The 10109-nt window shown below is 40.2% G+C and overlaps 1 protein-coding gene across 1 annotated transcript; it reads right to left on the bottom strand.

Moving 5' to 3' along the window:
- Nucleotides 1–2326: 2326 nt before the first annotated feature.
- LOC116446808 (transmembrane protein 14C-like) lies at nt 2327–7874 on the bottom strand. The gene is made up of 5 exons (XM_032115200.1): nt 7767–7874; nt 7480–7563; nt 4958–5059; nt 3096–3183; nt 2327–2905 (listed from the first exon to the last, which is right to left on the bottom strand). Exons 2-5 carry the CDS (start codon nt 7553–7555, stop codon nt 2848–2850), a joined length of 324 nt encoding a protein of 107 aa, XP_031971091.1. The 5' UTR covers nt 7556–7563; nt 7767–7874; the 3' UTR covers nt 2327–2847.
- Between the last annotated feature and the right edge of the window lie 2235 nt (nt 7875–10109).

The following is a 10109-nucleotide window of genomic DNA, read 5'->3' as shown; positions in this document are numbered from 1 at the left end:
CTTTTCCCACAGATCCCAGGAACTTTGCAATCTCTTCTCAGCTGTGGTGTGTCTTCCCCTGGCAAAATTCTCCCTGCAGGATATCCCACGGCCTGAGGCAAGGAGCCTCAGGGAACTTGAACCCATCCATAGCAGGAACTGAAGTGAGCCCAACATCTCTCACTTTCCAGGACTTAAGGTCAGCAACTGCTATTACAAAAATAGGCTTAAACGCCCCCCTTAAAAAATTTAGGGCAAACTCCTACTTTCAAGAGATCATCTACCTACCAAAGTGAATAGGAAATTCCCTCCTCTGGTCCTGAGCAAGCCACTCAACAGAGAGGTAAAATACCTGACATCTCCTCTTGCCACCCAGCTTCTTTCAGGCAAGTAGATGTGGAGGACCTGGGCCTTCACTCTGTGAAACGAGGATTTGACAACTCAAATTCTTTTCTTCTCTCAATTCTGTAATGTTCTGGATGCATGATTAAACTCTGAGTTGTTGAATCCTGGTGACTCAATATGTGTATAGTAAAACTAGTTTCCTGTTCCTGGACCTTTTTAAAAAAATCAGTATTCATTTCAGCTTGTGCTGACAGCTGAAACTGTAAGAAATATTAAACTAATATTTTTATTTTCAGAGTGTGCTTTGAACAGAACAGCCTTACTTTACGAGTTATTTTAGCAGTTCATTTCCCAAAAATAACTAAATCACTCTTTCCAAAATCCATGTACAAGCTGACTCATAACATGAAGTTCCACTCAAGTCATGGCATAGCCACAGTGGATTTAATGCAAAAGTAATTATCTCAGTTTACATAGAGACCACTCACAGTGGAAAAAACCCCCAGAAAGAAATCTTTTAGAATTAGCTAACAATCAAACTAAAAGCAGGAACAATCTGGAGAAAGGATGTTCATGTCTTTAATTCTTGAACGGCTCTAGAAAACTCTGTATCAGTGATGGGATTTTCTATTCAATGACAGAGGGTGATTTAAAAATATAAAAAGGTAATTACAAAACTTCTGTTAGATTTTGCTTCAAGTATGGCCAGAAGAGACTATGATTTAACTGAGACTAGAATTTCAGATGTGCTTTAACATGTTTTTAGTGTTGCTCCCTGCACATTCATCCTGTACAGATGAGGCTATTTACAGATTAAGTCCCTGGAAACAAGATAGGTTACAATATGCAATATATTCAAAAACCTGGAATTAATTTGATAACTTTTGCTAAAAGAATTGGTAACAGACAGCATGACTGGCCCAACATCTATAGATCTGCTTGTAATTACTACTTTCTACTACAGCAGCCTCCAGTCTACTACCATATGGGTGGCCATTGATCCACAACAGTAGAAAAGTCACTTTGACTCAATACTACTAAATGCCATTTTCAGAAAAGGAAATACAGGTGTTGAAGTGACCAACAAAATGGAGCAATTATGTAGTTTGGTATTTGCTTTATGCAGTCTGAGGCAATTTTTACAAATTCCTGTAAACACTACAAAATGGAAAGTGTGTAAGATGGAAGTTAATTTAAACCTGCTTTGCCATGATCATGTTAAGCAGTTGACAAGGTTCTGATATCATCAGTGCTATAAAGGTCCCAAAGTAAAATCTTAAATAGTCAATACATAAAATATCACTTTAAAATAAAGGTACACACTGTAAGAATCCTAATTTATCAATAATAATGTATCACTAAAGAATAAGCTGATAAAGGATTTTCTTTCACAACAATTTCTTGCCTCTCCCTTCCATCACAGTGCTAAGTCCACGTTAGCTGTGCCTGCACCAATAGAGCTGCAAGAGCCAGTGCAGGAGAAGCAGTCAAGGTTGGAGTGACAACAAAAGCACCAGATGGCACTGATGCCTCTTCCACACTTCAGTCCTCAGGCATCCCAGCAGAACAAGGAACCCTCCTGACTCCAGGGTTTCCTAATAATGACAGATTTGAAGAGGCACAGCCACTCTCCTAAGAGATAAAAATAAGATGCTGATACATTCTATTGTCAAATAAGCCTGTAAGATCAGAATTACATAGTGTTAGGGTATTTTATTCCAGTTATACAGTCTAGATCACATTCAACTGTTCAATTAGCTTAATTAATCGCTTAATTAATCCACGGGGTAAGTCCCTTTCAACCAACTTTTTTAATGCAGTGTTAATGAAGGCCCCTAATTTAATCTTCTGTCCCTCCATGTATAAAGTGATTTTTAAATATCATTGAAAGACAGCCCTTGGATACTAACAGTCCACTCCAAAGACCTCCACTGAGAAAACAAGGTGAAAAAAAGTACCCCTGTCTCCAAACACAGAAATTATACAAAAAACCCATGCCGAATAAAGGTTTGTAACAGATTTTACTTATAGAAAAGCATCATTTTAGCATCATTTAACAATAAAAAGGCAAGATCTGTTTGACATTATAAAGACATGGTATATCAATTCAGAATGCAACGGGTAAAGCACGCTGTAATACTCGGTATAAAAGGTCTGAGATACACTATTGTATTTAGCCACTTACTCCTGGTGCCTCTTTGTAGATATTTTCTTAATTACAGGTTCTCTCTGCTTCATACATGTCAGCAGTATATTTTGGAATATACAAACATGGAAGCGTTAAAATACATTGAAACATGTCTGGAAAAATCAGAGCCAGGACCCATTTCTCTCTATACACATACAGCTCTATCTGATCATTGGAACAAATGGCACCTTGTATATAAACTGTCTGTTCCCCTTACATAAAAATGAGAAAAAAAAAGTCTTGATACAGAAAATTTTTCCATCTTCTCACTTCTTCATTCATGCAACTTCATTATCAGGTTTCGTTTTCCAAATATTAAGATGTAAAATTAACAGTTACTTATCCTGGGGCTTTTCCAGCATCTTCAGTGCTAATCTTCCAACCATTAGCAAACTGTATAAGGGGAAAAATAATATAATTAAACAATAATAACAACAATTTGTCAATTCATTTTCAAATATTTCACGTAAGGGGTGCACTGGAAGAAAAATGATACACAAAATATGGTTCACTCTGTCTCAGCTTAATTAAGCAAATAAGAAATCACACACATGAATTTAAAAAAAAGTATACTGTATTGTACCTGACACCAGCAATTAGCCCTGCAGGCATGAATTTTCTGGAGTTGTAAAATCTTGTTCCCATGACGGCAGTCAGTGCTCCAGAGGTAACTTAAAGGAGAGATTGCACAGTTCAGTCAGCAGAGATGTGTGTATGGGAGAAACACAACAGAATTCAAAAGTAACAGAACAGAGAGAAGTAACAGCATCAAGTAAAAAGAGAAACAGGGTTACTTCACTTGACGGACTAAGAGAGTCAATAAAATTGCATAAATTTTAAAATGCCTTAGTTTGTAAAGAGTAAGTATTCTACATCAAGCTCTAGCAGACAGTGTACTCCACATGCTTCTGCACATACTCCTCAAATTTTTTTTTCCAAATGTGCTCTTTTTGAGACTGGAAATAATTTATGATACACTGCTCTGGAACTCAGTCCTTCCCCACACAGGGAAATCATGAAAGTTGTCCACATAATTCCCCCACTTCTCAAAAAAGGGAGGGAGCATTTTCATGTCTAACTTGTAACAATGTTCTAAGAATGAGCTAATTTATGTTTTCAAAAGACTTCAAAACGAAGTGTGCCAACCATCAGAGTTAAAGCTACTGTCCCTGACCACTTGACATACAGATAGGAGCCAGGTAGTTTCACTCAGTAAAATAGAAAGGACAGTCCCTGGAACATGGTATCTCAAATAAAGACTGAATGCTAAAAAAAAGTAAGGAAAACATACACTGATGAAATCCTTAGCGTTAATATGCATCTGCTACCCAGTGGTAACAGCTACACACAACATGTTGTTCCAACAACTCTTTTATCCTCTACTGTTGCTTCTATGTGATGACTGGTCCTGCAGGATCCAGTTCATCTTCAGTCCTAACCATGGCATCCTTCCTCCTTAACACCAGCCTAAATATTGTAATTGATGTCTTCTAATCCCACGTAAGGAGATATGTAGGAGACTGGGACTGTAGTCTAATACACAATGGAATTTTGTTTCAAACAGCACTAGAACACATCTTTTCCAAAAACTTTAAAGCATGAGAAGGACGAAAAGACTCCATACGCGACTGAGTTACAGAAATGTATCTGTCTCTCCTATTTGGGAAAACATTTGACCTCACACTTCTTAGGCTCGCTGTATTTGCAGAGTATTCCAGTTATTAAGGCTTGACCACACACAGCTTTTGGCCTGTCCAGTAGGTGTGGAAGTGGACTGCCTGTAAACAAAGCTGAAGTGGAGGAAATGCTGGGCCTTCCCCTTTCACTTCTGATTTTCACATGTCAAAGATGCTATGTCACTGCTTCAGTAAAAAATGCTATAGTCAGTGGTGGCTCTTTAAATACTGACCAAGCAGTAACTCTCCACAGTTACCTTCTCAAATCAGGGGGAAGGGAAGCTCCAATTCTGAGAAGGAAGAAACAGCATTACTGAAGCTTGCTTCTCTCTCAAACCTCCCCAGGCATCAACACCTTTGTAATTCCACATATTTGTCATATATAAAAATAAGCCAGTCACAGTCTCTGCCATTTTCTTTGATAATAAAATAGTCTGCTAGGGGTATGGTCAGTCTGAAGGGGAATCTCACTTCCCAAAATTTTCCAGCCTCCTGCAGGATGCTCAAGGTAGGAGGATCCAGCCAAAAAGAGGGCATACAGGGGTCAGAAATCCACTTATTAGCACTTCCCTTGCACTATGATCCTTCATACACATCAGTATGAGACAGATGCATGCTGGCAGCCACCAGTTCAGCAAAGTTTAGACAGAACTGAAATTAGATTTGTAACACTATCCCTGTTTAACTCTTCTGCAAAGACTTTAAGGTACTCATTCAAAATATATAGGCTAAATATAATCTTTTCTAAATAAAATTTTAAGTTACTTACTCAGAGAAACCCAAACATTATTTGGATTCTGTGAGACCTGATAAGCACCCAGTCCAGCCAAACTCCCAAAGAAAAGACCAGCAGCTAGTGATGGAACACTACCTGAATAAGTAGAAGATAATGCATTTATTAGAAACTTTAAAATTAACTTGGTGATCAGCTTCGTTTCGTAAAACACCAACAATAATAAAAAAAAAAAGATGGGCATTCATCATTCATTGTTATAAAGATGATTAGAGAAGGGTTTTTGTAAGATATTGAGACCATGCTGATCAGCACCAAGAAACAATTCAATTACTCTTGCATAAGATACATACTGCATTAGTATTTAGTTCTCTAACAGCAAAGACATTAATACACTTATGATTGAAAGAATAGTGAGAAATACAAAATAATTGGTGTTTTCCTTGCACAAACTGAAGCATGCTGTTTCAAAACAGTCTTATGAAAATTTCTTGAGGGGCAGTAAAGTAGATGGATTAAATTGTAAGGATTTAAGATCAGAAAAAAAGGACATGTGGGTGGAATTGGGCAGGAAGGCATTCAAAGAGTTGCCAAGGAACAGGGCAGAGTTGGACAAGAGGTCATATCTCCTAAGTACAGCTGAGATTTGATCCAAAGGTAACTACAGACTTTGGAAGAAGGTTCCCTGGACCCATCTAAACTTTGAATCAAGTCCTCAGTATAAATGATAATCTCAAACTACCAGAAAATAAAGAATACCACCTCTAAATTGGTGATTTATAGAATATACCAAGTAATGAAGTGGCATGATCACTGTGAGTGGTGAAAGCCTTCTATAAGGCTAATGGTACTGAAGCTGGTTCTTTACATATTCCATTCTGAGGTCACCTTTCAAAGACTTGAGATTGAAAAGCTAATCTGATAAAGATCTCCTCTCAATGTTACAGGAGGACTGCATATTGCTTCCAGAAAGTAATCATTCTTTAGTCATCAACAAGGTTGCTGTAGTATTGCTTTATATCCTGCTTCTGGTATAAAAAGAAGGGACAAAAATGATAGAAAGCACCTGATATACTTGTACATGTGCAAGGAAAAGATGCACTCTCTAGTAGGTGGCTGCTTTACACAGAGTATGGGTTACCAAATTTGCAGGAGCTACAATGCTTTCCACAAGCCTGTGAAGCAAGAAACATCTATCATATCCCTTGAATTTTACCTCAAGGCACTGTTTAAGGAGCTATGACACATACACTTCCTAGAACACATTACTTCCAGCTCAAGAAATTCCTATGTCTCAAAACACAGGGATCCAGAGAACTTGCTAAATGAAGACAGAAAAATTTATCAATCAATCAATAAATCATTCACTCACTCACTCTTTGATTGCCATGTTCTCATATTCTTCCAAATGCACCTACTACTGCCCCCTGTCTGTGTGGGTAAATAGACCTGGTTGTAAAAGAACAGATCACCAACTTAGCTCTAGGCATGAAAGTTCCATTTTCTTTTGGTTTCTCCAAGAAATTAGTAAGGATACAATAGCTCCTTTGTATGTTTTTTTTTTTCTCTCTAGCAGTCACCATATGAGTTTCTCATTCAAATGGTTCCCCATTCAAAAATCCTGTGACCTGGATTCCCTCGCCTGAGCATAACCACATCCACCCAATCAGGTTCCAGAGGCTTGAAAGACACCTATCCTTTCATAATGGCCTCGGAAAAATACAGATGCAATTAGTTACTTAAGTCCTCAGTATTGTCCCTTCTGTCCTAAACTCCACTCACAACCCAAAGGATAAATCAAGCCAATGGAAAACAAACTGGAATAGGCACTAGCATCTATGTAGTCAAATGCCCTGGTAAGAATCTTACTGACTTCAGCAGTGCCTCTTCCTATCATAAAAACTAAGACGGCTTAGGGATTTTCAAAGCTGGAAGAGAGAGTGTTGCAGCAGGAATGAATCCACAGTTCTGTCTGGAGGAGGGCTAACTCAGAAAAAGGCCAGGAAATGAAAGCAGTAGGTCAGAGGGTAAGCTTATGATGCAGAGCCCAGAAGAGGAACAAGTTTAAGGACTGATTTGCACTGTTTAGCTCTACTTGGAGAAAAGATAGTTCTGCAAGCCCTCTGCAGCTTGCAGTATACTGTTATCATCGAAGATTAAAATGGGAATAAATCTCTTAAGGGGGAAAAAGGGTGATTTATGTCATTTGTAGATACAGAACACTTACAGAATGCTTGTATTTTTAACAGCGGGGGAAAAGCCTATCTGAAGCAAACTTATGACAGTTCATCTAAAGAGCACAGTGCAGATATCAGCATCCACCAGAAAGCAGATTATAGCCTTATCAGCCCAAAGCACCAGCTCAACTCAAAATCCACCACACCCCAACAGCAGCAAGTTACCAGCACATGGCACAAACCGATAACATTTACATCTGGGTCAACTTCGAGATAGGAGGCTTTCGTAAAAAGCTGCCCAGCTCCCACCAAATTACTGGGGAGAGGGAGAAGCAGGTGGGAGGAAAGGGGGAGGGATAGAAGCACCTTTCGGCGCCCTACCTGCTTTTGCGTAGCCAATGATCCCTCCTGATGCCACCAGGGCGGCGTAGCCAAAGCCGAGCCAGTCCACTGCCATGCCGAAAACTGGAAGACAAAATTGGGGTGAGGATCAGCACCTCTTAACCTTTTTCAGGGGAGGAAAAAAACAAAGCAAAGCATTTTGCCGTGGCGGGCTTTTCCACGAGCAAGGCCTGCCTAAAGGCTAAGCTCTGAAGCGAGCCCAGGAGATGAAACCGGCTTTGTTAGGAAGGCAGCCCCGGGGGCACAGGGACACTGCGGGGTCTCACCTGCGCGGCGGCCCCGCTCCGCAGCACCCGGGGCGGAGCAGGCGGCGGAAGGGGAGGCGAGAGAGACACGCACCGCCCAACGCTTCCCTTTTCCGGCTGTTCTGAGAAAAGGGAGCAAAAAGCCAAGCACAAAACCCAACCGAAGACCCACCCAAGAGGCAGGGCAGGGTGCGCCCCGCAGCCCGGGATTGCGGAGGAGGAGGAGGTGCTGGTGCCTTCCCACCTACTTGCAGAGCTCCCGGGAATCCCCCGGCATGGCGGGAGGCGGGGGTCGAGGATGCTCGAGCGAGCCCTGGTGCCTACAATTACTCAGTACAGACCAAGTTTTGTGCTCATGTTCAGTGAGGGGCAAAGCTCCCGCAGAACTGCAGTAGTGTGCACCCAATCCATCCTAGTCCTGATCCAAAAGTGAGGTTACGTGGTACAGCTGAGAATTTGGGGTTGGGTTTTGGTGTAGCATGAGCTACAACTCTGGGCAGCCTACAGGCTGCTTCTAGCTTTGATCAGTAATTTCAGTATAGCTCTTGTATGGAAGATGTAGAGGATTTCCAGGACCTCCGAATTACAGGCTAATGCAACAGAAAAAGGAGTCTTCTGCTGTAGAAGTTATGCAACCGTGGGAGATGGGAAAGCATCTTGTAAAGAAAATGTTTGCCTTTTTTTTTTTTTAATCTGGAAAAATGTAGAGATGTTTCTAACTACCTAAAAAGCTAAACTTTCTCTTTTCCGAGCTCCGAAATGGACTTCGTTTATGTCAATGATCCTCCATGATTTTACTCCAGTTGTCCATGCACTTATCTCCCATGGATGTTTCACCATATAAAAAGGAAAAGTGCTCCTGTAGCCAGATCCCTGAACTGAGGGGCTTAAATTCCTCTTCATAATAGAAGGCATAAAACATGAGAGGCCTGTACTTTCTGCAAAACACAATTTCCCATAGCTGCATTTCAAAGTTTCCCATCTTTATGAATTAGCCTAATGGTCAGAAAGTGGGGAGCAGTTTAATTCCTTTGTTGGCCTAAGTGCTTTAAATAGGAATCTCCTCCATCCGTGCAAAGTGCCACAACCAACACATATCTAAGCTATACTGGATGGGGTTTCCTTTTCCATTCGAGCTGTGTAATAGCTATGAAGTTCAAGCTTCCCTGGGCTCTGCTTTGTGATCCAGCACAGGAATTCCCCAAGAGGGGAAACAGGAAAACTGGAAGAAATCCACAGCTACTGGAGCTATTGAACTCACCTGGGGCTCAGCTGAGATGCTGCTCACTGAGCTGTTGTTTCTTGCAGCTATGGCTCCATCTACTCTCCCAGTGTCATGTACACCCATCCCTTCTGACAGGGACAGCTTTCTCACTGCTGACATCTCCTCTCTCTGCACTGCTGCCTCCCCTCTACCATTCTAAACAGTTCCCTGAAAACCAGAATGGAAAATGTGCTGAAAAGGAAGATGTACACAAAGATAGAACAAAAAAAACAAACTGCCAAGTATTCATTAGTAGTAGAATATTCACTCAAGGTATAAAAAATATGGGTTTTCCCCTAAGGACTGTTCTTCTCTGTCTCCAGGTCATAAATCGTTCTGAGTCTCATGAGATGCATAATTCTTTGTTACTACACAGGGAGTTTGGATTTTTACAAATGTCTAATATTTACTTCTAAGTCCAAACTTTGGAACCCAATTTATGTGGAACTTTTGCTTTTTAATTCTTAAAATTATGTGCTGAGTGGATTTTTCCTGGTGCTTCTGCAAGCCTGCTTCTGCAATTGTGATGACTGTGTCCATGAGCTCATGTATTTAAAAATTCAAATGATAAAAACTGGTTTAGTAGTGGCAGACATTTTGACAAGGACATAAGCACTATCAAATAGACATAACACTTTACAAATGAAAACACTGTACACAATTCCCTTATTTAGGCTTATAAAGTCTTATATTTACTGTAGAAGCCTTATGAATTAAAAATCTGTTTTGGCACCTTTCTGTCAAGTCAACAAACCATTTGAAGTTGTATATTATTTGCATGTATTTGTCAACACAAGCATTTAGGGTATCATTAAAATTAGAAGCTGTGTAAGCTCAAACTTAATCCCTTTAATGTTGAATTAAACTGAGCTTGCATAAATCAACTATATGGAATATCCAAACAAGGGGCTCTGATCATTTATCTAAAGTAGGAAAACAGTTACATAAGGTAAATATGGACATCCAAGAGAATACTGCTACTGCCACATGAACCATTCTGAATAAGCACTGAGGATGCTCACTTTGTTTCCGTGTCAGAGCATACAGCTGAACTGGAGTTACATCCTATTTTATATCCCTAAACCAGCCTGCATGCCTGT

This window comes from Corvus moneduloides, chromosome 1 (assembly GCF_009650955.1).
Source record: "Corvus moneduloides isolate bCorMon1 chromosome 1, bCorMon1.pri, whole genome shotgun sequence".
Taxonomy (NCBI): Eukaryota; Metazoa; Chordata; class Aves; order Passeriformes; family Corvidae; genus Corvus; species Corvus moneduloides.
This window is presented reverse-complemented; position numbering and strand designations above follow the sequence as displayed.